General features: G+C 39.6%; 5 protein-coding genes and 1 long non-coding RNA gene across 18 annotated transcripts in view; 2 read left to right on the top strand and 4 right to left on the bottom strand.

The window, feature by feature from the left end:
* Positions 1-762, bottom strand: part of faxca (failed axon connections homolog, metaxin like GST domain containing a) — a 10,143-nt gene extending 9,381 nt beyond the window's left edge. The window contains exon 1 of the mRNA XM_008398040.2: positions 232-762. Coding sequence (XP_008396262.1) covers positions 232-473 — 242 coding nt within the window. The 5' untranslated portion in view covers positions 474-762. The remainder of the gene's footprint in view (positions 1-231) is intronic.
* Positions 763-981: 219 nt separating this feature from the next.
* On the bottom strand, positions 982-7,159 carry ccnc (cyclin C). Its single transcript, XM_017302283.1, has 12 exons — positions 7,014-7,159; positions 6,610-6,716; positions 6,357-6,441; positions 5,651-5,720; positions 5,410-5,461; positions 5,268-5,323; positions 3,975-4,010; positions 3,528-3,619; positions 3,370-3,437; positions 3,181-3,260; positions 2,877-2,995; positions 982-2,753 (listed from the first exon to the last, which is right to left on the bottom strand). Exons 1-12 carry the CDS (start codon positions 7,043-7,045, stop codon positions 2,699-2,701), a joined length of 852 nt encoding a protein of 283 aa, XP_017157772.1. The 5' UTR covers positions 7,046-7,159; the 3' UTR covers positions 982-2,698.
* A 689-nt stretch (positions 7,160-7,848) lies between these two features.
* Positions 7,849-11,555, top strand: ngs (notochord granular surface). Its single transcript, XM_008398044.1, has 11 exons — positions 7,849-8,067; positions 8,291-8,456; positions 8,592-8,741; positions 8,872-8,991; positions 9,097-9,192; positions 9,693-9,827; positions 9,949-10,059; positions 10,404-10,514; positions 10,729-10,853; positions 10,964-11,218; positions 11,289-11,555. Exons 1-11 carry the CDS (start codon positions 7,877-7,879, stop codon positions 11,380-11,382), a joined length of 1,554 nt encoding a protein of 517 aa, XP_008396266.1. The 5' UTR covers positions 7,849-7,876; the 3' UTR covers positions 11,383-11,555.
* Positions 11,556-11,648: 93 nt separating this feature from the next.
* Positions 11,649-16,620, bottom strand: pgm3 (phosphoglucomutase 3). The gene is made up of 13 exons (XM_008398043.2): positions 16,515-16,620; positions 15,803-16,019; positions 15,534-15,718; positions 15,386-15,453; positions 15,168-15,301; positions 14,890-15,085; positions 14,053-14,210; positions 13,889-13,972; positions 13,704-13,802; positions 13,247-13,366; positions 13,038-13,160; positions 12,199-12,372; positions 11,649-12,100 (listed from the first exon to the last, which is right to left on the bottom strand). The coding sequence occupies exons 2-13, from the start codon at positions 16,007-16,009 to the stop codon at positions 12,011-12,013; spliced, it is 1,638 nt and encodes a 545-aa protein (XP_008396265.1). The 5' UTR covers positions 16,010-16,019; positions 16,515-16,620; the 3' UTR covers positions 11,649-12,010.
* Positions 16,621-17,324: 704 nt separating this feature from the next.
* The window catches only part of LOC103457710 (clathrin coat assembly protein AP180), a 29,074-nt gene continuing 19,435 nt past the window's right edge, over positions 17,325-26,963 (top strand). For 4 of the 13 annotated variants that reach the window (XR_001776102.1, XM_017302217.1, XM_008398062.2 and 1 more), the window contains exons 1-3: positions 17,331-17,778; positions 17,898-18,188; positions 26,753-26,895. Coding sequence is in view for 11 of the 13 variants with exons in the window: in XM_017302217.1 (XP_017157706.1) it covers positions 18,059-18,188; positions 26,753-26,895 (273 nt within the window). In the remaining 2 variants the exon portion in view is untranslated. Of the gene's footprint in view, positions 17,779-17,897; positions 18,189-26,752; positions 26,896-26,963 lie in introns of all 13 variants that reach the window. The other 9 variants (XM_017302220.1, XM_017302219.1, XM_017302223.1 and 6 more) reach the window with 5 other exon arrangements.
* LOC103457709 (uncharacterized) lies at positions 23,629-26,817 on the bottom strand. The gene is made up of 3 exons (XR_532465.2): positions 26,726-26,817; positions 26,611-26,648; positions 23,629-26,535 (listed from the first exon to the last, which is right to left on the bottom strand). It is a non-coding gene; the product is annotated as an uncharacterized LOC103457709 (long non-coding RNA).

Raw genomic sequence — 26,963 nt, forward strand, 5'->3', positions numbered from 1 at the left:
GTTCCGTTACATCATAACCCACCCCTCACGATTCCTTATTTTCTGCCCGTCTGCGTCCTCACCCCGCCCAATCAGACTAGATTAAGTAACATCAAACCCTAAAGGGAGGATGCAGCAGATATCAGATATCTAAGATGATCACAATTCACACAGTGCTTTGCTTTTATCCAACAGAGGCCTGCGGAGGTTTTGATGCTTCTCCTCTGACCGTCTCCGTGTGGTGTTTTCTACCTGATGGTCAGCAGTTCGTGCAGCAGATAGGCAGCAGCGGCCAGCAGAGCGCCTCCGGTCACATACAGGGTCTTCCTCCACCACGAGTCCGAGCCCAGCGCCGACATCATCCCGCCGTGGTCCTGCAGAGGGTGGGCGACGATGTACCCGTAAAGCGAGAGCTGCTCATCGAAGCTCCGGTTCCGGCCGAGATCAACCACACACGACCCCGTCCAGGCGAAGCCGACGACGCGCCAGTACATGCTCGGTGTCCCCCGCAGCTTTCCGCCTCGCTTTGGCAGGTCGGGTCTGCATCGGCGGGGGCTTCATGGGTCCCGACCGAGGCGGGGGCAGAACAGCCGGAAGAGCCGGGGGGACACAAGCATCCCGTCCGGGGTTTATCCTCCAGCTACCGGGGAGGACATACTCTGGAGCCCGTCCTGAGCTCTCTGATTTGACCCCCCTCTTCTTCTCCACGTTCTTGTCAAGGTGGACCAGCTGACCGGCGATTTCCGGTTGTATGTTTTCAAAATAAACGTTGATTTATCTCAAAATGCTGAGTTTCATATAACCTTGCAACTTTCCTGACGCATTTTCCACATTTTCCAAAATCTTACTTTCAGTCTTTAGAGGATGAAAAAGGCCTGAGACTTTTTCATCCTCTGTCTTCCAGCAGAATAACGACTCTAAACATACAAGCTGAACAGCAATAGAAAAGTAACATTTTATAAAATGTTCTATTATTATAATTTAATTCACAGTAATCATGGGGGAGGACCAAATTTTACTTAGTGACACTGTGGCAAATAAAATAAGACATTATGCAGCAGCTAAAACAGCAGTAAATACTTTTACCAGTAAAAACGGAGACAAAAAGATCTACTCATAAAAATGTGGATTTACAACAAAAACAAAATACTGATTTTAAAAAAGCAAAAAAGAATGAGCAAAAAAAAAACTGAACAGTGACAATCTGAGATGCATCTGCATATTCTGTGAAAATTATTCATTTTAGTTTTAAGTTTTCCTCAGATTTGTTTCACTTCACTCAATTTATTTTTTCAAGAGCACACTTTTATAAGATCCAAACAACCTTTGGAGACTTTGTGTCAACTATTGCAAATTCCCAAGAATGAGTTAAAGCTCTAATTTTGAAGGAGACATGATGTACTTTGTGCTACAACTTCCGCTATCTTCTCCAGGCTTTGGGCTCCGAGTTATGTCACTAGAATCGACTGTACCAAAGGTCAAGACAATTAGAAGCACGTTTACACGAAAAATAGACTTTTAACTTAAAACTTAACGCAATACTGTTAAAACATTGTTCGCATCTTTTCTTTTAAGTTTTTAACTGTTTTGACAATGAGTGTTACGTATCCCCCAGCTTCACCACGAGGGGTCTCACTACAGCCTCAAACAAACAAACAAAAAATAAACAATTTGTATCGTCAGCATTACATTTTCCAACTTTGCCAGAGAAAGCAAAACAAAGATGAAAGCAAGTAATTTATTAATACTATAGACATATTTCACATGTTACCTGAATGTGTGTGCTTTTAATAATGCCCACTCAAAAACACCTTCCGTTGAATCACATTGACAGACATCTGCAGGTAAATGCAGACATGTCACAGCAGTTAGGTGTTTTATAAGCCGGCAGAGGGCAGATAGAAAGTAAATGACTCATAGAGCTAGTTTAGGTTAGCATTTACTCCAAACTGTTGTCAAGAAATGATTTTAAAAGTTTCATAACACAGGCCAAACACCAATGAAAATTCCAACAAATATATCCACTAAAACAGCTGAACTTTCGCACAAAGTCAAAGTCAAAACTTCTTTTAAAGAAAGCAAAACAATTCAAAATTGTAAAGCTATTTACAAAAGAGAAGGGATCGGGAGGAAACAGTAAATTGCTTTCACAGAACTACTTTCCACTTTAAAAGTGAGCCTTCCACTTTCCGTACAGTTAGATCAGGCTGAAGACCTTTTAGAAATTAGGAGTCTCACGTCTTGAGAGCGGAATTATCTCAATAAAAATGCATTCAGAGAGCAGAGGTCCCTGAGGAATGAAACCCCACCCAGCCTGCTTTCCACACAGACAAACCACAGCACTTGTGATCAGGTTTTTCTCCAATCCCACGGAGCTCCGCGTGGAATGACTCCTCAGGGTGGTTCAAGGGTGTCAGGATCATCACAATGATGAGTTTTTACAGAGCGATCACATCTGCTCCCCCGTGTCAGCTTCCTGCTCCACTGTTCTGCCTTATTCATATCAGAGTGGTTGGCCTAATGGAGAAGGTTTGCTGCTCACTGGAGACTTCTCAATCACTCCCTGGTCAGTCCACAAATCCATAACAATCAGAGAAGCTGAGACACACCTAAATTTATGATGATCGGTCTCTGTATGATTGTGCAAAGTTTGTTTGAAACCTTTCAACCCCTCCCAAAGTTTAACATCACGGGTTCACGTGGAAACGCAGACAAGACGCTAAGACTGGCTGTAGGAGTTGCTTTGGTTCCCATTGGAGCTCTGATCACTCTCACTGCACAAAGGAAACAGTAAGAAACAGCCAATTTAAATATTGCTTATATGTTTTTTTATTTCCATCTAAAATCATTGAAAAACAATGTATTTTATCCTACATTCAAAACAAATTCAGTCATACCTGTTTGGAGGTGGTTTGGGTTTGGGCATCTTGTTTAGCACAGCAGCTATCTCTTTCCTATCATCAAAATTTTTCCACTGGTCATAGAGCTTCAGGATGACACGGATGATCTCCAGGATCTTAAAACAAAAAATAAATAAATAAAAACAAGTGGCACTATTTTACCAATCCTTCAATATCCTCAATTGAAGGATTGTTTAGCCTTTTATTTCTTGCTAAATCCCAACTAAATCTGTATTTCATTTGAGGCTCACATTACAACATTTATAACACAAATGCCCACTCCCACTAACATCAGTCTTACTTTGTCCATGTCCACTGATAGCTCAGCAAACCACTGCCTGGCATCTTTTTGCTGCACAACGCAGGCAACATGAAGACAGGCTGCAGGGGGACAAAAACTGATTAAGTCAGATCCGATAAAACTTATTTCGAGTCTGTAACCAGATTACGGAGGTGGACAAAAAAAAAAGCGAGAGGGAACGACTGTTACCCAGGGCGATCATGAAGGGAGGGTAGAGCAGGCACAGATCTGTCCTGTAAGTATCATTCACTATTCGCCTGGGAAAGACACGACAGAGAAGACACTGAGTGACGACGCCCAAAGCAACGTGATTTAATAGGTGCGAGACAAACGACACATAATCCTACCAGGCCAGAGGCAGCAGCATGTCCTCCTGTCCCATGTCCTGCACGTACTGCAGCAACGGTCTATAAGGGTGGTACACAATCAGGCAGCAGTCCTGAAACACAGCAACAATCAAATGATCATTTAAAGTCCCCTGCAAAAGCATTTGTACCCCTTAAACCTCTGCATTTTTGTCACGTTACAACTACTAATTTAATAGTACCATGCACTTTTATGTAACATTTAGCTGCATTTAGCCACTCAAAGTCAATGAATACACCACATGTCATGTAGGGAACAATAAGGAAAATGGGGAAGCAGCTGATTTACTCACAAAATGGAATTTTCTGAACTGCTGAATGTGCAAAGCTGGTCGAGAGGCGTTATTGTGACGGTAGTAATGCGATAGAATGTGATTTAAAAAGTCATTGTAATCTCATCAAGAACAGACAGTTGAATAATTTACTTACCATCAACTCCAAAAGGTAGAACTCACACTCCAATATCTGGAAAGACACAAACCAGGTTTGAATGGTTTAAAGGGACCACGTCCAACATGTCCAGCGCCGTCACAATAACAAATCTTACTGGGCAATAAATTGTCCCTGTAACAATTGTGACAGACGTTAATATTGTTGTTTTGAGACTATTTTCAAATGGTACATTGATCGAGTTCCCCCTCTCAAAGGCCAATACATTTTAATTTAGTAAAGAGCTCTTAAAACAAAAACTGGAAGATTTTTCAAACATCCAAAACAAAACATAACCAAAAACAATGAATGAAACTGAAATAAAATAACTATTTATGGTTTCACATCTGAAACCATAAATGAAATGAATTATGATGCCTCTCTAAACAATATTGTCCTTCAAAAAATAGAATGAAAATTAATTAGTTGATTTTAATTTATTATGCAATTAATCTATGGATTGGTTATTACCAAAGGCTAACGCATGTCTGAAAAATTCGGACTAAATTAGCCACAAAATAATTTAGTTTTGTTTGGACTCTGTATATGTTGCATTAAAGTTCACTACTTTGATGTGCTTTTGCAGATTTTAGTATTCCTATCTTCTTTAAGAATTTCATTACATTATTTCCAGGGACAGTGACCTTGTAAACACAAGGACTGTTGGTCTGAACCTCCAAACAAGTCCTAGACACCATCACTCTCTTTTACTATGTCTGCAATGTAGACAAGAAAAAATATGTTTGCGTGTCGCAGGTCTTTGTTAACTCATTCTGCGTTGTGTGAACCGCTCCCTCCTTTTGTTGCTTCACCGTGGCCCACTGTAATTTATAGCTGAGGCAGCAGTTTGTCAACACGGTGCTGATGACGTTCTGGTAGCTTAATGCTGGCTAAAGAGTGGCGAGTGGACCTACGCACGAGCAGCAAACATAATGAGTTTTTACCACAAGAGTGCCAACATTAGCTGTGGAATCTCGCATACTGACGGACAATACAGTAGCGACAGCGTGACACAGTGTAAGGGATTCCTGCTAAGCTGAAAAGGTGGTACATAAATAACCACACAGGAAGCAGCAGTATGAATAGTTTGGGTCATCGTCTGGCATTTGGCTAGTTTATGGGGTTGATTTAGGAGATTTTGGTTATGACTATGTTTCCAGGGGAAAACATTGTCTACTTTCAAGCTTAAGGTGGAAATGCAATTATGGGCTTAAAAACACTTATCAGCTACCACTGACTCACAATACCTCAAAGTGGTAAGATAAAATTTAAAAAAGTAAAAAGTTTACTTACATGATTCATTCTGTAGGGAAACTCCTTTGGAAAGGCGTAGGAGAATCTCGTTTTCACTGTGTAAGGAAAAGTGAATATTAACAGAAAGAAGAACAACACTGTGAAACTGCACTCTCAATTTTCACTTAGCGCGTTCACGTACACACGGACGTCGCAGCAGAAATCAGCCTGGTGTTGGACACAACTCCAAATTCCTGGAGGAAGATAAATATGAATGTTAGGTTCAGGCAAACACAATTTATAACACAAATTGCAACGAGGAAGAAGAAGAAGGCAAATATAACAATGCATAAAAAGAGCAAAAAACTAAACAAAAAGTTTTACCCAACAACCTGAGGTGGTGAAATTAGGGCGCCAACACTTTTGCCTTGAAATGTTCTTACCTCAACTTTAGAGGCCAGGAAAACACAGGTAGGAGCCATGAGCACAGGGTCTATACTTTTAAGAGAATACCTGGAAAAACAACAGCAGCAGGTAAAACATAACAGCAAAGAGATGGAGGGCACATGGAGCAAAGACTGAGCTTAGACTAGAGCTGAAATGCGAAATACAACAGAGTGCATAGAAGTTAATTACAGTTTACATCCTGATATGATGCACTTGAAATTGATTACATCGTGTTGTTTTATCTAAATAAATATGTTATTTTACTTAAGGCTACCATGATCATCATCTAGCCTATAAAGTCTTACTGCAATGGATTCCAAAACTGACACTAGATGATAACAGTTCCAGAGATGAATTGAAGCATCCAGATGACAAATGAGAAAAAGACTAACATCCTAACATTGACCAATATGTTGCAATTGCATGCTTTTCTAAAACCCTACAATTGAAGGGTATGCTGCACAGATCACGAGGGGAAAACATGCGACAGCAGCAAAACATCTTAATTCATGATGCGCAAAATAAAAAAAAAAAAACGAATTAGGGAAAAAAGTGAAGTCTCATTGTCCCATCACAACATTTTCGAATGAACCTAAGAGTCTTTCTTGAACGTCTTTTAAACCAGCTTTCTTTCCCAAGATCAGAAGTTAGCAGAAATAAAATCTTACCGGACTCTTCAGCAGTGAACTATAAGCAGCTTACCTGGCATAGAAGCGTTTGAAGTACACTGTGGCAGTAGCAATGACCTGCTGTCTGAGCTTCAGGTGCTCACCCAGAGCCTGGATCACTGAAACACACAGGATACCAAATATGTTGCAAACAGAAACAAACAAGCCTCGTCTACAGCTAAACGTGATCATTTGAATTGCTAAAACCTGTTAAAAATATCAACCAAAGCATTTGGTGCTACTGTTGACACAATAGTAAGGTTACAATTTAATTTATTTCTAAATACCGTTGGCGAAAAAGATCTGCAGCTTCCAATACTCCTCTTCTGTGAGGAACTTCAGGTCCTTCTGGCGCTCTTTCATCAGATCCTGTTTATCCAGAACCCACTGCAGACTTTTGAGGAGAAAAATACAAAATAACAAAATATTTTAATAAACGTACACAAACCAAGCTCACACACTGCACAATAAAAGAAGTGCAAACTTCAATAACAAAAATAGAAATGTCCGTTTCATTTGAAGCTTGAATTTATTCTCTCCGTGTTTTTATTTAAAGAAGATATTTTTCAGTATCATTAGTTTTGAGAAACTAGCCCCTTAGATTAGCCGCGAAGACAGCTATAGGCCTCACAACAAAGCCACACATAAACAAAATAAAGAAGTAACATGTCGGAAATTTCTGAAAACTTACTAATGAGAACTCTGCCAGAAGTTTCCCGCCATGTCCAAGACGTTTATGTAAAGGGAAATATATTTTTATCGATAATGTTCCCTCACAAAAGAACGCATACAGCAATGAAAGTAGTTCTGCTAGCTACAGCGGGAGTAACATCAAATACATTCCGGGTACCGCTTAATTTTATTTGGTTCCGTCTCTTTTAGTGTAACTTTGAAATTCTTAAACTAAAGTGTGTTTCATCCTTTAAATTGAATAAATATAAAAAATAAAACTCACATTGACAAATAAATATGCATACATTTGCAATAAAGTAAGTGTGTGTGTATGTGTGTTACATAGTCATGATAAAAAAAAGAAAGAAATTAAACTCCTTTTTTGATTATTGGGTTATTTAAAAGCAAGTAAGATGTTGTGAAACTATTTTAAAGTATCCTCATTGTGTAGAAACACACAACATGTGCTTTAGTCTCACTGTGAACACTTGAAGTCAAATTCAAACAAGCTATGCCTGTCTTGAACAAGTTATATATAAAAGCTAAAATCTGATGTTTAATCCTTTACCTTAAATTTCATACAGTAAACATCTTTTTGATTCAAATTTCAGCATAAAATACTTTAAGTTTTACAAGGTGGTCATCAGGATAATGCATCTTCCTGACAGTTCTTTTCTGTCAACAGGCTATAGGCTGCATGAATTATTTGACGTGAACTTGATAGATATTTGTAAGAAGACCCAATCATGTGTTGGGAGGGGTTCAACATTCTTCTGTAGCGGTGAGGTAAGGACCATGAAGAGTATAAAGAGCCCTTCACTTCAGGCTCAGAAGAGGAGTGTGACCATTTTTCAGTCTTCAGTTAAAGTTTCATCCATCATCATGAGCCACAGCCCAGAGAGGATGTCCTCGTACCGTCGCTGCTTTGAGAGCACATCTGAAAGTCAAATTCGGGTGTCCAGCCCATCTCCCACCCGAAAGGAGACCCGCCACAGGTCAGCCAGCTTCAACAGGAATGTAGGGTGGAAAGGACCAGGCTGCAGAGTCCTCACCAACAAGCCTCGTCTGACCAGGTGGGTCATCCCTTATCATTTGTTGCCACAAGGCATGCATACCCCATATAAAAATAAAATATTAACATCACATTCGGTTAAAGTAGGATACCAGACAGACAGATGGAGAGGTACTCTCACGACGAATGAGAAACACATACAGTAAAGCATTTTGTTAGACATATGTATAGTAAATCAAGTGCCTGGGAAGGAACTCCAACCCATTTAGCGTTTCCACTCGCAGCAGTGCTAGTATGGGCACGCTGTGCTTGGATGTGACTTCTGGCCACGGAGCGAATTTGGATCTGGATGCGACTGCAGCACAGAACCGGGCATTCAAGCTGACTCGCACCAATGAGAGGCAGGAGATGGTGGTGCTCAATGATCGCCTGGCATCTTACATTGAAAAGGCAAGAGGAAATCTATCCTTACTGAGAAAAATCGCATTCATATGTTCTCTTGCTTTGTATCACATGTCTTAGTTATGCATTTTGATTTAATTGAGAAAAAAACATTTCTAAGTAGGTGTTTGTCTTCTGCTTCAGGTTAGAACACTGGAGTCCAAGAACAAGCTGCTGGAAGCCGAGATTGAGGCCTTGAAAAGTGCTTTTGAGAGAACAGCCGGTCTCAGGCAGCTATATGCATCACAGCTAAAGGAACTGAACAGGGAAGCTGAGCAACTGAAGGAGAAAAGGGTACGAAAAACGCTGCATCTAAACTTATTACGGTATTTTTACTTCCCAGCTTTGTTTTCATTCTTTTAATTCAGCTGCTTGTCGCAAATTTAGCTTAAACAATAATTTCAACAGTAACAAACCTTTCCAGGATTCGTCTTTGCCATTGAAGGAGGCACTGTCCTGTCAGCTGGAAGTGCTGAAGTCTAAATATGATGAGGCTCTGGAAGCCAGGAAGCAGACAGAGCATCACATTGAGACTCTGCGTCCGGTAATAAACGAAGAAAGGACTATTAACTGTTTAATTATGTTCTTAGAATAGAAATGTGCTTAGTTTCACTCAACCTTCCAAACCACACATGTCTGTTCATGCCAGGATGTGGACAAAGCCACTTCAGCTAGAATTAAACTGGAAAAGCAGCTGGAGAACCTGGAGGCTGAGCTGACCTTCCTGCAGAGAGTTCAGAAGGAGGTAACAAACAATGCATGTAGGAGTGAGAAGCGCTTAGAATACCTTTTATATTGTTATTCATGGTGTAACGGTTCACGGAAGATGATGGGTATACATAAATTAAGACTTATTTTATTCATAAAGTGAGTATGGCTGTAAACACGGCCATGAACTCTGATTAAAGTTAAGTTTGAAACATTTTCTGCAATGGTACATAAAATTTTTTTATAACTTTCGTAGTAAATAGGTAAGCCAAGTGGGGTTTTTTTTTGCCAACTTGTTGACAAAAAAAAATTCTTCACCAAAATAATTTTTCCTTATATTATATTCATTCTCTGTGGAAATGTTATGCACATTTTGCATGTACGGTAAGCACTTATGAAAAGCTGCTGAAGACATTTTGCATCATTGTTCAAGACTGTAACCAATTTCATAGGAGAAGGCACCTTAACTAAACCATTGCTATAGAAGAAATCTGGACTAAACCGTGGTTTATTTTTGTGTTCCTGATCGATTGAAAGGAAGTCGATGAGCTGATGCAGCAGATCTATTCAGCTGCCTCAAAGATGGACTTAAACTTCGACCTCCCAGATCTTTCCTCTGCTCTCACACAAATTCAGTTTGAATATGACAGCATTGCTGCTAAGAATCTGCAGGTAGTATGCAACAGCAAAATCCTCTTTTTTTGTGTGTGTGTGTGCCATTTTTGTGCCACGTGTATGGATAAAAACAACAGCGCAAGTTTAATCCAAGCACTGGTTCTTTGTTTTTGACCAGGAAATGGATGCTTGGTATAGATCAATGTTTCAGGACATGAGCGATGCGTCATCCAAGCACGCTCAAAGTGTTCGGAGTCTGAGAGAGGAAATTGCTGCTTATAGAAAGGATGTGAGTATGATTACTTTATCTTACATAAACACTCATAGACACCTCGAATTTGATCTTCCACAAACAAGAACAGCTTTTTCTCCAAGTTCGTATCAGCTTAGTCAAGTTAACCTCTTATTCCGACAGGTGATATCAGGAGTTCTCAAAAACACAAGGAATACGCAACCTACTTGTCATTGTTGTACCCTCTGTTTATGTCAAATGTGCTGAAAAATTATCGTAACTTAAAAAAAAAATAGTCGACAGTGTCAGGCCTTGAATTCTTGTACTGATTTTGAAGTGTGACTGGTTTGTAAACACTGGTTGAACTCAAATGCTGCACACTTATCTCTGCGCATGTTAAGATTCTGAGCAAGGAGCGAGACTTGGAGTCACTAAGGGCAAGGAATGAGTATTTGGAGACGCATAACCGTGATGCCAAGGAGAAGCAGAAGAAGCTAGAGCAAGAGTTGGAGGTAAATGACTAATGATATCTTAAGTGTTGAAACTCAAATACAATTGCACAACTGATTGGGAATTAAACAATTTCTGAGTTTTAATGAAATTATTACAGGACAAAATGTATTATTAGATAAAAAAAAACTTGTCAGACATCGAAGTTGAGATGTTTGGGGTAAAATATCACGTTCGTATAAAGGCACAAGTCCAGCTCTCTCTCTATGTCAACAGGAGCGTATTGAGGCATTTAAACAGGATCTGAAGCTCTCCAAGCAGAAGACTGCTCTGCTGATGAGGGAATATCAGGACCTCCTAAATGCCAAAATGACAATGGAGATCGAGATCGCCACCTACAGGTGAACAAAGCTTTAACACACAGCTCAGTCTCAGAAGGGAATAAACTGGACAGCCATCACATCAGGAGCGCATCACTGTTCCTAATAGGATTGCACTGTTTGTTTCACAGAAAGCTGATTGAGGGAGAAGACAACCGTCTGAGCACCATTGTTGGGAAGCTGCCTCTGACTGACCACCTGCCTCTCACAAACAGGCCCTCTGACCGTTTATCATCACTCACCCCCGTTACAGAGTCTTTGAAACTTGAAGGCCCCGAATGCGCATTCAACGCCAAAACACCTCCAGCTGCCGTTTCTATAGACAACCCGGGTGACGGGAACCCGCAGGCAACTGAGAAGTCTGAGAGGAAGACTCTCCTCATCAGGTAGACTGTGACTTTGGCCTTCAGTGAGTATAGACCAATTAATGAAAAAAACTTCTTCTTTCTTACCCAGGACAGTTAAAACAGACGAGGACACCTATGTGAGCGACACACAGCAGTGCACCATCTCTATTTCTGGAGCTGCTGAGGACACAGATGAAGAATAAAAGTCTGGATGTGTGATGTGTTGCAAAATTATGTTCCCCACGCTTTCATTACACTCTGAAAATCCTGGAAATCTGCGCCGTCCTTCACAAGGAGGAAGAAACCACGCTTTTGTATGAAATCTGACCTTTTTAATAACTCACTGACTCCAGGTGCTTTTACGTCCGCTTAGGACTACGCTCACTTCTCTGCTTATTTAGTCTGCTAATGATTCCTCAACCTGTCTTTGACGATAACAAAATAAACAGCAAACAAAAGCATTTCTTTATTATTTCTAATTTATTATGAAAAACTGTGGAATTTCAAGTGACGTGTAAACTTTCTATTTGTTTTGACACCTGATTCAAACATGTTTAAGCCTCAGAAATAAGTTGAAACAATTGATGGGTTAACCATGCTGTCCATATATACAATGTAGTGCAACCTTGATATCTACCTCAGTACATGATACTTTCCATGCTGTGCATAATTATTTTAACAGTTATGAAGAAAGAGTAGAAAGTGCAGTTAAACAGTACGACATAATAGCACCACCCTGGGAAAGAGATGTATTTATCTGGTTTAGAAAGTGATAATCAACCGAGATTTAACTTCAAAATGTTGATTTGGCGACAGTGTGTGAGTTTGCCTCTAATGCAAAGGTTTGGGTTCATCGCCGACTCCCCCTGCCAGGCCGTACACTGCAAGGCTGACTTCATGAGCCAGAGCATCCGCGCTTTCCTAAAACAGAAAAACATCACCAGATTATTCAGAATGCTCCAGTTCCCTGCAATGACACGAAGAAAAAAAAAATACATACATAAGTGGGCGTTTCTAACCTGGGTGTCTGCCTCTGCATAAACTCTCACCACATCCTCGGTACCAGAGGGCCTCACAAAGGAGCGGGCCTTCTCATACTTCTTCACCAAGTCGTCGATGGCCTCCTGCAGCCCTGCTGGGGTCACGGCCCGCCTCTCTGCGTCGGTGGTGTCTATCACTCTGCGGTCGGAGACCTTACAGAAAATAAAAATGAAAAACAGAGTACAACACAGGATAACAGAAAGTGAGGAAAGTTATAAGTGAGAGAAAATATAACTTGATATCAGATAAAGGTAACCTGAGGATGGACTGCCTTTTCAAGGTTGGAATCAGAACTGAATTTAAGTCTGGACTTCGACTAGGCCAATCCAAAAGATACATTTAGTTTTCTTATCAGAGATGTGAGCATAAGTGGAAGGTTGCAAACTTATTAACAAACATTTTGCTTCAGTACTTTCTGACAGAGAGCAGAACTCATGGTTCCATCCAGGTTCGCGCCATCACACTCTTCTGCGACCTTCTGGAGTAACGCTGTTGTAGGTCTGTTCCGTGTTTTCTCCATTAGTGGATAATGTCTCTTGCTGTGATTTATTGTAGTCCAAAAATCATTCGAAATGGCTTCGTAGCCATTTTCAGACAGATGAGTCAGCCTACTTCATGTTGAAAAATTACTTCTTTTTTTTTTGTTTTTACACAGGTTATATTTAATAATAAAACTCATTTTAAGATGTATGAAAGATTTATGTGCTACTTTACGCTGATCTACCGTGATAAACCCACTTGAAATACATAACAGGCCCCCAAACTGTGAAAACGTTTGAGGAGCATAACGACAGTACATGATGCTCTGTTTGTATACCTTAACTTTAAGCTGCCTGTTCGGCAGGTCGCTGTAGATGGCGTCCCAGTGCTGAACACTCATCCCTTTAATGGCCAGTATGGCTTCAATCAGCAACATGTCAGAAATGGCATCTCCGACAGTCTAAAGAAAACACTTGCGTTACAAATGACATCCTCTGTCTTAGCTATGCTTTTTGATCGCAGTTCAGTATAGTGGTGTATGTGCACCTGGTTGATGATGTTGATGGTATTCTGCAGCAGGAAAGCGGCTTTTTTCCTCTCATCATTGGTGTTGGTGTCACTGGCGAGTTGCTGGATTTTCTCTTCAGCTCCATCACTGAACAACACCTGATCACAACAGAAACACATTTCAGGTCCAAACATCAAAAAATATATATTTTAAAGTTCTGTGAGAAAAGGTAAGCTATATTCTCATTCAAAAGTGTCAATTAAAATGTAATTAAAAATACATTTGAAAAAGCATCCGTCCAAAACCAACGCAATAGCAGCTGTCTTGCCAATCTTGACCAGGACATTTTTGACACACGACACAAACTACTTTAAAAAATAAAAATCCTGACACCATAAAATGAATTCAAAAAGGACAAATTCTTTCTAACAAGACTGTAACTGCAGAGTCATGAGAAAAAAACAATTTAACCTTTGACTGTGTGTCTCTACTTACTGTCCCATGGCCGTTTGCCTCAAAGTAGACACCTATATCAAATTCTTGAGCAGCGTGATGTAGATGCTTCACTCCAGTCTTAGTACACTTTACGATTACCTAAATGATATTAGAAAAATCTAATATCATTAGATTTTCTGTGTACGTTCTTTGAATACATTTTTTGAATAACGTCATTTTGTCACCTTCATGGTGTTCTCCAGGTAGTGAGTTGAGCTGCCATTTGCATAAGCAGTTTGCACCACTGCTATCTTCAGATCAAGACCAGCCTGTGTGTGCGAAAAGGTATTTAGCAAGAGTTTGGCTTTGTTGTTGTTGTTTTTTTACACAAACAATTTTGAGAGCAGACCTCATTAAGGAGTTCTTTCAGAAAGGTGCTGATGAGAGTAGCTATCTTGTCTCCATCAAGGAGGTGAAAGTCACCCTGAGAGTCGGTGTAATAATAAACTATACGGTCGGCATCGCCATCGAAGGAACAACAACGATCTCCAGGGTTGATCTTGATGCCTAAAACAAAAACAAACAAACAAAGAAATCAGTCATATGAGATGTGGTATTTGTTGTGTTGCAATTACACATGCCTCACAAAAGTTAGCCCTTATGCGTTTTTGTAATTGTACATGTCTGACCCACACAAAGTAGCTGAAGCGCAAATATGTGGAGTGCCTCTAAATTTTTGGATTCTCAACTACACTATAATCTGGTTTAATCTAACAGGTTGTTAAGGACGATGTGAAGTGTCAGTTTGTTTCAACACATGAAGGTCGAAAAGTGCATTTTTAGTCCCACTTGACCAGAGGATGGTCTATGGAAGTCTGTTTGTATTCCTGTCAATTATATTTCTTTTTTTTTTTTTTTACATTACTAAATCTGTTGGCTACAAAATCAAATTGATCTTTGGGGATAATAAAGTTGATCACAATTTGAACTGGTTGCATAAGATTTTATTTAGTGGCACCGAGGTAATGAGGAATGCCTACAATTTTATCTTAAAAAGGTTTGAGAAACCCAGATGCTTTACGTTTTACTATACAATTATGTGTTTATCTTTGTAGGTCTATAATCTAGAAAAAATACATTTAACTTAATGGTTTTGCAAATGTTCAAGAGGTTTAATATGTGTGCAGAGAGCAATGGAAAGGTGCAGATTAGCTGTTGCTCTAAGGTGTTCATCCTGAGGCCGTACCTGTTGGAAGCTTCTGCTGCACTTTGACAAAGTCGGCTCCGCACTGGTGGTTCAGCTTTCCTCTGCTGCCATCATTAAAGACGGAAAGCTGCATGTGTTTTCTCAAGTGACTCTCCATCTCTCGTACCTTTATGGCCCCGATGCCATTAGCGCCATCAACACTAAGGTGCTTCTGGTCGTCCGTACGATTAGACGCCTGGCAGAAAATGAAAATAAAAATGTTTTACAAACAACGTTGGATGTAGGAAACGCACCCAGAACACGTCTAAAATCCTTACATTCTTGGCGAGTTGAGAGAAAGCTTGGCTGAGTTTATGGTAGTATCCCTCCACTGTTGCCTCTCCGTATTTCCCCTGCGTGTTCTGGCAGCAAACCATGTAATGCAGCTGCGGGGTGGTCACCAAACCGTAGTCTGACAGGACAGACAGACAGCATGAGAAGGCAAATAAACAAAAAGAAGATGTGAAAACAGCAGGAACAGATATCTGACCGATACCTTTGCAGTGACCACCAAGGGCTTTGACTCCATCCAGCACTGCCTGGGAAAGACTAGCACTGCTCCTCCTACAGTCAGAGATAACATTCACATAGACATAAATGTGGATTGATTTAATTGTTTTCATCTATAGTCTTTTTGATCATACCTGGTATCTTTTCCCACATATACGTTGGCCTCTTGGCTCATGTCAATGGCCTCCTTCTCTATGATATCCTTCAGAGTCTTGAGTAGCTCGTTTTGCTCGGTGTTGGCCAGCTGGGTGGCATAGTCTTCCCATGACGACGTCAACATCTCTCCCATCGGGTCAATAAGCTTCACACCATTGTCCTCCTACAAACACAGTACAGACGTAAAGGTAGTGTAAAGAAGAACATTAGGAACTCTTGTTTCAGCATTTCTGATTCAATGGCTGACCTCTGGGTTATGCGACGCCGTCACCATGACTCCAATGGTGGCTTTGGTCTTCTTGGAGCGGAGTGTGGCCAGCAAACCCATCCTGAACATGATGTGGTCCAACTTATTGGCACTGGTTCTAAAGCCTGCTGTGCCATACTGCAAAACCAACCCTGCTGGTTTAGGGTGCAGATCAGACTGCTTGCAGACTTCTTCAAAATGGGCCATCTCTAAAAAGCTATAAACAAACAGATTAAAGAAGTTAGTTCAGTAACTTACAGAGAAAACTATTATAACTTGGATGTGTCTAATTTAACTAAAACCAAATTACCCATACCATTTACAGAACGGAAACTATTTTGTAAGCGAATAAATAAAAGATTCATTCACAATTTAAAAAATGGTATTCTCTGCTGGGTTTAATTCAATCAGCTGTATTTGACATGAAAATGAAATCTTACAAATAAAATATTGTAAGTTAAGATTTGAAGTGGGAATGGAGCATACTGAGAAAAAAATGACTTAAAACAGCCCCTGAAAGCAGCAGAGTGACTTCTCCCCTCAAGCTATATGACAGGGCAAAGTATATACACACCCAGATGCTGCACTAGGAGCTTTTCTCTAGTAAACTAACGTAATGTTTTTAGATAAACTCGTAACGTAAGTAAAAAAGAAAATACAGTTCCCAGACGGGATCAAAATTTCCGCAGTAAGTTGTTATTTATTCACTTACTCGCTGTCTGTGGTCTTCAGAGCTGCATTACAACCGTGTAGTAGTCAATGGAAAACTTCCTGGTTCCTCTGGTTCCGCCTTCTCAGCGTGACAACGTGGCCGCCGTTCACGGATCATCTCCGGAAATCCCGCCTTCAGCACTTCCGCTTAGAAGGCTGCCATATTGGTGAGGGCAAGTGGAATAGACAGACTAACAGATATACAGACAGTTAGTTTGTAAACAGTTATTTACACACATTTTTTGCTACCAGTTTTCAATGATTAACTGTTTTTGTTTGCTTCCAATTATTTTACTTCTATGTTTGTTTGTTCTACAAACATAGAACAAACAAACGTTACTATTTATGTTATACAACTTTGATTCTAATCTTGTTCTCAAAAAAAGATGTAAAAAAAAAAAAAACTGAATTTCTTGTCAAAAGAAATTGACCACCCTAACACGTCTTGCCATAATATATATTTAAAAAACTAACAAAACTAACTAACAAAATAGAAGCTTCACTAAAATGCCCCCATTTTTTACGAGGTTTTACAAAACTTTTACTTACTCATTAGAATTTTTGTGGCTAGATTTGTACTTCATTTATGTGAAGAAGTGTGCGAACTTGTGTGGCGCAAAACGTATCACGGTTTTAAAGCAGAGCTGATGTGTAAAAACCCCTTTAAAATATCTTTGTGGCCTGCAACGTGTGCCGCAAAACCGCATCAATGACCTCGCTGAGGGAGGAGCGACTTGATGGAGAGGTAGACTGACCGATCAAATAAACAAACGAGATAAGGGTGGGAGGGGAAAAGACGAAATTCCTCTTCGCCCTTTTCCTGTTCGTGGCATCTTGCGCTGCGCAGCGTTAGCGACACCACCGGGAGCTGTGCGCATATTTTCTATTCGTGTAAGGAGCACCGGAGGCGGAGGTTTCTGAGCAGATCGACAGGCAGTGCGGGCTTCTCCGCCTAATATGAAAGCGTTTTTATCCTGATGCACCGATGCGGGAGGAACTGCGACTCATGGGGTGCTGATTTACGTTTTGCATTTTTACAAACGCGGATGTGTTTTTGCACGATCCGAGAGGCCTCGCTTAAACGGCATCTTTCTGCAGCTCTAATTATTTTTTATTTTTTTTAAATAACTGCAGCAGGCTGAGAGACGAGCTTTCAGTCCCCGCTGAGTGTTACATAACCGAGTGGCTTTAGCTGTCCAAGGTGCTGAACTGAGCGGTCGAACCTCAAAACCGGGGGACGAGCTGTGGGGAATACACAACCTTGTGTGAGTCTAATGTCATAGCGCACGTTTTTATCGACGCGACCTACTGATTTTTAGCGCAAAGATATAGTTAATCTGCTGTTTTATTTGTGTGTGTGTGTGTGTTTTTTCCGCCCACACAGAAGGTCAAAGGCCTGGAAAGCACTGGATCCCACCTCGGAGAACAGAAGTGGAAAATTGGTGAAGATTGGTTATATTGCTCGCAATTTTTTTTTTTTTCACCCCACGCCATCCCTCGGGGAGAAATTAGTTTCTGCGGTGGTTGATTGAGCGAAGAGGGAAAATGTCGGGGCAGACGCTCACGGATCGCATTGCCGCTGCGCAGTACCAGCTAACGGGATCGGATATGGCCCGGGCTGTCTGCAAAGCCACCACTCACGAAGTGATGGCGCCCAAGAAGAAGCACCTGGAATGTAAGTGCAGTCCTTTTTTCTTTTTTTCCCCCCCTCAAGCCCCTTTTTCTATTTCTCACATTTCCTTTCAGCCAATAGGCTCCACGCCGCCTTTCACACAGTCCCAGACCACATGCCATCACCGCCATTATGATGAGTTATTTTCTGGTTCCTTCATCTTAATTGGGTGTGGTGCCATAAGAAAATGATGTAGCCATGGTAACGACCCCTTTGGTGACCCTTTGTGCCTGTCTGAAGTGAGAATGACGGACATCCAAGATCCAGCGTGGTGGAAGCAGGTTCTATTTTAAGATAGACAGACAAGTTCAATGCAATTCACTTTTTTGTGTGTGCAATAATTCAAATCACTTCACACTTTTAAAACAGACTTGTACAGACAGTATCATAATGCTTAGAGAAGAAATAAGGATTTTCTTCTTTTTTTTTGTTCCATGAATTAACAGGTTTTCTTAAAAACAGAACTGTAACAGTTATCAGTATTGCCAAAAGAGAAGTTTAACAAATTTCAAGGCTCCCAGTATAAACTGAAGCAGACGACAGTGAAGCAGGAACTAGTGTTGGTAGACGCTCATGCTGTGCTCCATTTACCTCTGAAGTCAGAAGTTGGATCTGGGAATGACACTCGACCCAGTTTAACCATGTCCCAGATCCAAGATAAAAACACAGAGGGTTTTCCTTATCGATAGTCACCAGGCTAAGGTTTGTTGGCAATACCAGAAGATATCAATGCTTTTCTACATGTTGTGTTCTTTCAAACACTATTGCAATATTTTCTTAAATACATCTTTATATTTCTGTGTGAGTGAATGATCATACGAACTAAAAGCAACCTGAGGAGCAGATACACTATTTTTTTCTTTTTCCACTGTAGCTAGCATACTGTCAGGCATATTGCGTTTTGAGGATGGGGTTGGGGGGGAAACCTCCATCTTCCCCATCTTTCATTTTTTTAACTACAACTTTTAAAATTTTAGCTTATGGAAACAGAACCTATCAAGAAACAGCATCCTTCAATAAAGCTTTCCTAATGAATTTGTTTTTCTCTCTTTTTATTTTATACTATGGCGATCGAGCTATGTCAGCTGGCCAAACCTTCAGTCAGTTGTGCAACAGACATACAGCAACTTTAGTTTATCTCAATCAAAGTTATCGGTGGTGCTCCTTTTGTTTCTACATTATGGCTTTCTCAACCCGTTTCCAAATAGCCAAATGTAGATTTGTCTGGGGAAAGTGTAATAGCATCATTTAGTCACCTGAGTAGGGCAGGGGAGTGCTGCATGATTCGATGTGCCACACAACAGAGGAAACTCGGATTTTAGCTGTTTAGAAACCAACAATTAAAAACTTGGTCCATAGTCAGCAATCAGCCACTGCTGGTTAGAGGCTGTCCAAACAATTTACCTGTTAGTTTGGTCAATATAGAAATATAGCAGATGATTAATTGAAAAAAAAATCACAGTCACGGTTTTATTGACACATATAGGTTTGAGAACAGGGACCGCCTTTAGACAAGTCATCGTTAGTCACCATCATGACTCAAACCAAAACCGTGGTGTGGCACTAAGAACAGATGACTTATGATCTTCTTATCTCCGTGTCCCTCTCCGTTTCTGTCTGTACCAGACGGCCCCTGGTTTATCGCCTCATTCTGGGGCCTTACATCTTCTGATCCGCTCTCCTGCTGAATAATTTAATAATGAGCCAATGACTGCTCTGCATTATTTACGGAGCCAAAGGTGGCGAGGCCAAAGCTAGAAGGCACCAGAGACCAGCACTTCCTCCCTCCTTGTTCTGTCACTGTGTGTGCTCTTACATTTTCTTCTCCCTCTTTAGCTGTTCTCCAGTGCAGACTTTGTCATTTTAACAGTTTATTGAGCTGTCTGTGTTACACATCTGTTTTACTCTCCATCTCTTGCATATGTGCATATGATGTCCGATTTAACTCCATCCCAAACACAAATGTTATGGGTTTGTGTGTGTGTGTGTGTGTGTGTGTGTGTGTGTGNGTGTGTGTGTGTGTGTGTGTGTGTGTGTGTGTGTGTGTGTGTGTGTGTGTGTGTGTGTGTGTTTTTAAGCATTTAGTTTATTTTAAATCTATTTTAGTGCAACGGAGCAATCTTGAATGTAGGTCACTGTGCTCTTTATTGCAATTTTTGGCCAGGGTAACACACTCATCTCAAAGCACAGGAAAAAAAGGGCCCTGTGGGGATAAAAGAGAGCTTCAAAGAAGCAGAAAACTGCATTGAAATAACTCACAGACTCAAACCACTTTAGCTGACCCTCATTCATAGTATTCTACTTCCAGTGCAGAATGAAGTCAAATGGCGTTATTGTTTTCTGATATGCTCTACAGCCCTTGGAGTGGACATGCTAGAGACTGTGGCTACCATGGCAACTGATTGAGAGTTTCAGGGTGTGTCATGGTGATGACAGAGGCAGAACTCTCTCACAGATGGTGTTGTGCTTTGATCCAAACACACACACACACACACGCACACACACACACACGCACGCACGCACGCACACACACACACACACACACACACACACATACAAATCTGCTTTAATGTAACTATTCCTGAATATTCAGTTAACAAGTGATTTAAACATCACAAAAAATATAATAATCAAAGTAGTATTGCAGGAGTTTCACATTCAGATCTGTGGTTAAAAGATATCAGGGGAGCATATTAGGATGTGAGAGACACTGCACTGAATTACACAAATCATCTATTTTCTTACACCAACGTATTTTGGATGTGTAATGGGAGGGTTTATATTTCTTATAAATACCAGAGATGATGTCTCCACAAACAGGACTAAAAACATAAAACTCATCATTCACCACTAATGTCAACAAATCTGACTTCCTCCAAAGTCGTGGTGCACACTTAATAGTCTAAATTGTCCAGTAAATATGACACAATGCATTAAATTTCAGCCCACTTGCTTTGTTGAAGGAGACTAATGTTGGACTAACAGTTTAAATGCTGAATGGAAATCAATGTAAAGTAATAACGTTACATGACATTTAGCTTGTTGAAAGTCCGTCCAGAGTGATTTCCTGGGATTAGCTGTGGCCCAAAAACAAAATAAATTCTTGTGAAAACATTTATTTCAAAGCCCCAGCTGTCATGTTAGACTCAGTTGACGTTTTTATTTGCCGTTTTACGTGTCTGCTGAATGAGCTTTTAAATCTGTTGGAGAAACAAAATAAAATGACTTGTTTTCATAAGCATCTAATCATTGAAATTTTTGATTTTATTGGTAAGATTTGACTTAATTTAATTTTCTTAAATACCAGATTGGTTACAGTATCAGGTTTTTATGTTACATCTTAAGTATATTTCCTACGTACATTCACAAACTAGTTATAACTGTTGAAATCCTTTTTAATTTATGATCTCATTTGAAGAGACTGTTTACATGTGTGAAGCTACTGATGTAACTCAATTTATTTATTTATTTATTTTCTTCAGTGAAGTGCTGTAAGTAGTTAAAATCTTACCTGCAATGGATTGTTCTCCTGGCATTTTCATTTGGAATGGAAATAAATTAGCTTGTCCTAAAGGCTAAACAGCTCTAGTCCTAGTAATATTCCTTTCATATCTTCCATGTCCAAAAGTTTATTTATTACACATCTAAAATATAAACCTTATTATATTCTGCCACTGCTGTAGATTATTAGATACACCATTATTTGCATTAACCAACTTTAGAAGCAAATGTTGCTCTGATTAAAATTTGCTTCATAAAATGTACATGTTAATTGTGGATTTGGTTATAAATGACAAACTGCTTATATATTCTTTAGTGAGTCCTTGCAAGAATAATGTTGAAGACTTACAGAGCTAATAGGTTTATTATGACTGAGCTTGAGGTGAAATTATTGAACACATTTTCAATTTGAATTGATTTCCATTTGTCTCTGTCAAAATATTTCCTAGATAGTTCCAGAGAAAGTCTGTTATTTTATTTCATTTTCAGATAGTTTTTTAGTAGTTAGCCCCTTTTTTTCCAGTTTAGTGTAGAATTTAGGTGGACAATTATTAGAAATTTACATATAGGTTATGTGTAAAATTTTGAATGTCAAGAATGAAAAGTTTTGTTTTGCATAGATACAAAAATAACCTGATACCTGATTGTCACACCTAAAGAATTTACATTAGTAAGCATCATTTCTTTGACAGTCCTGGTGAACTTGACCTCACCTGATGGTTTGAGGAAGCCAAGCAGCTGCAGTTTGCTTATGCTTTGGACCAGCTCAGCATCAACATTGGGTGTTTTTTACTTTCTGGAACTTTCTGGCTACAACTGGAGCGATTTGTTGTGTAACATGCCGCACAATTATCACAGCCAGTCTCAGACACAGACACACACTTTCCCAGCATGAGACCTCACAGTTCATTCTTAGAACCCTTCTGTGGGCTGTGGATTACCGTAAGAGCCTTTATATAGCACTGCCAATCCTCATTACGCATGTGTATACACACACACTGGTTTTGTGCCAGTGTGTGTTTGCGGCAGGTGATGACACCACAACAGCAAGCCTGGATTAGTGTGTGTGATATTGCCCATCAGGCAACACGTTTCACACCTGTTAGCGGATATGAAAGCAGATTCACCGTCACAGTGAGGAAGAGTTGCATATCACATAAAATGGCTGTGTGATGCTGGATTCACAGTGCTTGTAGGGATACCAGACTTTCACCGTGTTTGTGATAATGTAATGTTACATAACATTTCACCAATGTAGACCATGTCTGGGAGTGTATATTAGAAAAAAAAGCCACAAAATTGGTTAGAGGAACGAGACAGAAATCAAACACCGAAGGATGTGAATGATCAGATGTGGGAAAAAAAAGGGAATTACTAAAGAATGCAACAGTGTTGGTAGAGAAACCTTGCTAAAAAAAAAAAAAAAAAAAAGATCTAACATTGCTGCTGTCTGCATCCCAACATGAAACATCATGCTTGATTAGGAGCATTGCCATCTGGTCAAAATGTTCAGAGGTATTGGAGTTTAATTAGTTCCCCAAAGATCAGAAGGAGATCAGTGAGCATCAAAATAAAGCCAGATCAAATATTCACATTCCTTTTGATTTTGAGCGTTTCTTCTTGTATTGTTTGGTCCATTTCATGCTGAAATGATTGTCATGCTGAACATGTGCTGGTGCAGATTATGATTTTAGTTTTCGCCCTTTCCCAACAAAGTCAGTGGATGGGGCTAACACTATAGCTAATAAAAGCAGTATAGCTGATCTGAAGTGGACTTGATGTGCAACTGTGCATGCAAACCATTAAGATTTTTTTTTTTAATGGACCACAGTTTTATTATTTCATAATGCCCAGAAACCATGAAATTTTAAATGAATACATAAATTAATGGATATGATTTTAAAATAAAATGACTTCAAATTTGAAATAATTGACTAAATACGTATGTGTGTTTTCACAAATTCTCACAAAGGAAGTGACTGATTTAGAAAGCTGGCTCAGGTCAGTGGCTGAAGCTTAAAAACCACTCCAACCTGTGCTGTCAGAGAAGGCCTGCTGCAACATGTACTTTGACTGCTCCATTCTCTTTGCAAATACTGTTAGAAGTTTGTGCCTAAATGTTGGAAAGAGATTAAGAAAATAGCAATTAGAAAGTCCCAAAGCTTCCCAGGTGGCAGACCTTTATGCATTGTTTAAAGCTGTGTAATATTGTTCCGCTATGCTTGAGTCTCTGGTGGAATAAATAGCATGTTCTCTGTAGTTTGAACGTTTATTGGAGAGGATTGTGCCCATTAAAATCCCCAAGAACAATGATGAGGGAGTTTAGGTTCTCATGTCTGCTATCATCTCATTAAGCTGTTTTTCAGCTTCTGATGTGCAAACTTGTAGTGGGTTGTAAACATAGGCCAGAACAAACAAGGACATTAAAAGGTTTGCAGTCCATGAAATAATTACCTCAGTTAATGTCATCTGGTGACATCAGTACACAAGTTTCATTTAAAAGCAAATCCTACCACCTCTATTTTTCAAGACATCTGATCCTGCAGTACGCAGCCTGAGGTGCGCACACTGCACCAAGTTTTGAAAGTCCAAGTTTTTAGAGTTAAGGAAGAAGCAGAACTCATCCTACTTGTCAGCCAGGGAGCAGACATTAGCCAGGTATATGGAAGGAAAGGGTGTGGGGAGAGCCCTTTTGCTGAAGCTTTACGAGGATGCCATCTGTTTACCTCGTCTGCATCTTCGGTAAATCCCCTTTGAGAGCCACTGAGCTGCCAACCAAGACCTCGGTGAAGCTGAAGTAGATGATGAATGGAGAAATAATGCAGAAGAGAGAGCTGTCTGATGTTTGGCAGTATCTCTATGGTAAAAACGACCACAGAATGGTGGCAGAGAACAGCACGAACGCTCATAAATAAGCAAAGTACAATAATGCAAAGTACTGAGGCCGCCAGCTCGAGTACACTGCAGTCTTAAGTGCAGAATCAGCAAAAATAGAATTGGACCTAAGGGACATAAAATGTAGCAAGACAATTTCTCCCAAACCACAACACCACCAGCAAACTGAACAGCTGATGCAAAGAAGGAAGGATCGAGACTTTCGTGTTGTTTACAGCAAATTCTGGTCTGAATATTGAAGATGAAGTCAAGACTATTTGGATCATGCAATGTTCTTTCAATATCTTACACACTTTTAATTTACTATTCATTGACACTTTTGAAGGTAGGTGCTGTAAATAATACTTTATTTTTGTTGTGCCAAATGTTATGGTGACGTTTCATGTGTTATATAGTAGACAGTTTTCATTCAGAGAAAACAAAACGTCAGACATACCAATGAAAGCAGAAGCTTATACCTGAAATAATACATTTTAGATAAGCTACATATTGTTAATGTACTGCTTCTTGTATTGATCTCTAAAAAGGCAAGTTAACACTACGCATACTCATACAGAGAGCAAATCTGCAGACATTGACAGACGTCGCCACTAATGGGAGTAGAGGAAGGTTGTTTCACTAATTAGGTCTGAAATACTTGAACAGCGTGCACTCAAAGGTATCCCAGAATAAAAGTACTCCAAGGTTACAAGTGAAGGACAACAGGACTTTTCTTAGAGAATAGAAAAAAAATAGCTAGGCAACAAGTGTGAGAAATTGGCTAAGAGGAGTTAGAGCATCGAAGCTGTTTGTGTTTGGCAGCAGGCTGTAGAGAAATGGGGGCCGGGTTTCAAGGGCTCAATGTAAACAGATTATTACTAATCACTGATTCTGCAGGGAATGTTTTGAATCCCACCCCCATGTCAGCAGACACAGAAAACAGAAACAGTTCACAACGTGTATCAAGTATGTAATATACATAGTTAAAAATGTACTTATACCTGTTATAATTAAAATAAAATACAATCATGAACTGAGATAAATAAATTCACGTAAAAAACCCCGAAATGATCAATGCTACTTAACCAAATATAATTGAATAACTTCACGTAAAATGTATTATTTTTCAATTTTTGTATTGAATCACTTCATGGTGACTTTACTGAAGTACAGCGTGCAATAATTTAAGCATTGGTATATTTATTTTGATATTTAAGATTTTTCACATTTTATTTTAATTAAGTGATGAACCATTTCCATATCATCATAGTTTTGAAGCAAATCAGCAATTTATTTGATGTCAGCCTTTCACATCAAAACATGTAGACATGGTTAATATTAACATGGAGATGTGCATGAATAGCGACAAATGCAGTCCAGGAAAGTTAAAATTAATTAATTCTGAAATAATTACATTTAAAAAGAAAACATGGCCAAAATCAGCTTTGAGGCTTTTAGGCTTTGTATTTATTATGTAATTAACAAATTAGCTTCATCATAAAATGAAGAAACATATATCCCATCTATTTATTACAACTGTGATTAAATAGAAACATTACTAAAAAAGTTATTTATCCTCTTTTTTTTTATTGCGGCAAATTTTTCCATGGAGAGCTTTTCATACTTTACATGCATAAATGTCAGAGGCATTGCAACTTTTTCATCCATTTTTTTTCTGGATTCTGGTCTGTGTGACTTGTTTATTCTAACCACAGTTACTTGTCTACACTTTATGTTGCTCCTCAACATTTTATATCTAATTAGGTATTCATTCAGTGATCCAGCCCCTTCACTTTGGCTACTTCTCTGTCTGATTTAGAGTCTGATGTGGCAACCAGAGGCAGAGGACATGACACAGCATTTTTTTTTTCCCTCTTCAGTGTCATTGCGTTTGTGAGAATCTGGCCACATGCTACCTCTTTGCTCATCAGGTCTTCCTCCAGGCTTAAAACTCTCTTGAGTGTCCAGAGAGGCTCTGCAGTGAAGAACATTAATTAAAGTTTAACTAAAGTACTTTAATCAAAGAATAACTTTGTTTTAGTCTATATACCTGTACTCTCATGCTTAATGTCATGAGAAAAGCTGAGGCTAAAAGGCAAAAAATGGGAGTTTTGTATTTGTCTTTTTTATTATGTTTTCTTTTTAAGAAGAAAAAAAAATCTCACCTTTTTATTCTTCCGGTTGTGTTGCAGACCTGGTGTCAGCCACCAACACCACCAATGTAAACATCCCTCAGATGGCTGACACGCTGTTTGAGCGATCCACCAATGCCAGCTGGGTGGTCGTCTTCAAGGCTCTCGTCACCACTCATCACATATGCGTCCATGGCAACGAGGTCAGTGGGTGTCATTTCGAGCACATCTGGAGCTGTGGATGTGGGCTACTTTTGTCTCATAGGAAGGT

This window comes from Poecilia reticulata, linkage group LG21, assembly GCF_000633615.1.
Source record: "Poecilia reticulata strain Guanapo linkage group LG21, Guppy_female_1.0+MT, whole genome shotgun sequence".
NCBI lineage: Eukaryota > Metazoa > Chordata > Actinopteri > Cyprinodontiformes > Poeciliidae > Poecilia > Poecilia reticulata.

Excerpts from the sequence above, each read along its gene's own strand:
- ccnc (XM_017302283.1), bottom strand. The coding sequence starts at position 7,045 with ATGGCGGGAAACTTCTGGCAGAGTTCTCATTA. Across the intron at positions 5,721-6,356 it reads TTCAAACGCTTCTATGCCAG|GTATTCTCTTAAAAGTATAG; the intron begins GTAAGCTGCTTA and ends TTGTTTTTCCAG. Across the intron at positions 2,754-2,876 it reads CCCAAACCACCTCCAAACAG|TGAGAGTGATCAGAGCTCCA; the intron begins GTATGACTGAAT and ends TCCTTTGTGCAG.
- ngs (XM_008398044.1), top strand. The coding sequence starts at position 7,877 with ATGAGCCACAGCCCAGAGAGGATGTCCTCGTACCGTCGCTGCTTTGAG. Across the intron at positions 9,193-9,692 it reads TGCAGAGAGTTCAGAAGGAG|GAAGTCGATGAGCTGATGCA; the intron begins GTAACAAACAAT and ends ATCGATTGAAAG. Across the intron at positions 10,854-10,963 it reads ATCGAGATCGCCACCTACAG|AAAGCTGATTGAGGGAGAAG; the intron begins GTGAACAAAGCT and ends TTTGTTTCACAG.
- pgm3 (XM_008398043.2), bottom strand. The coding sequence starts at position 16,009 with ATGGCCCATTTTGAAGAAGTCTGCAAGCAGTCTGATCTGCACCCTAAA. Across the intron at positions 15,086-15,167 it reads TCTCTCAACTCGCCAAGAAT|GCGTCTAATCGTACGGACGA; the intron begins GTAAGGATTTTA and ends ATTTTCTGCCAG. Across the intron at positions 13,803-13,888 it reads ACCTGGAGAACACCATGAAG|GTAATCGTAAAGTGTACTAA; the intron begins GTGACAAAATGA and ends AATATCATTTAG.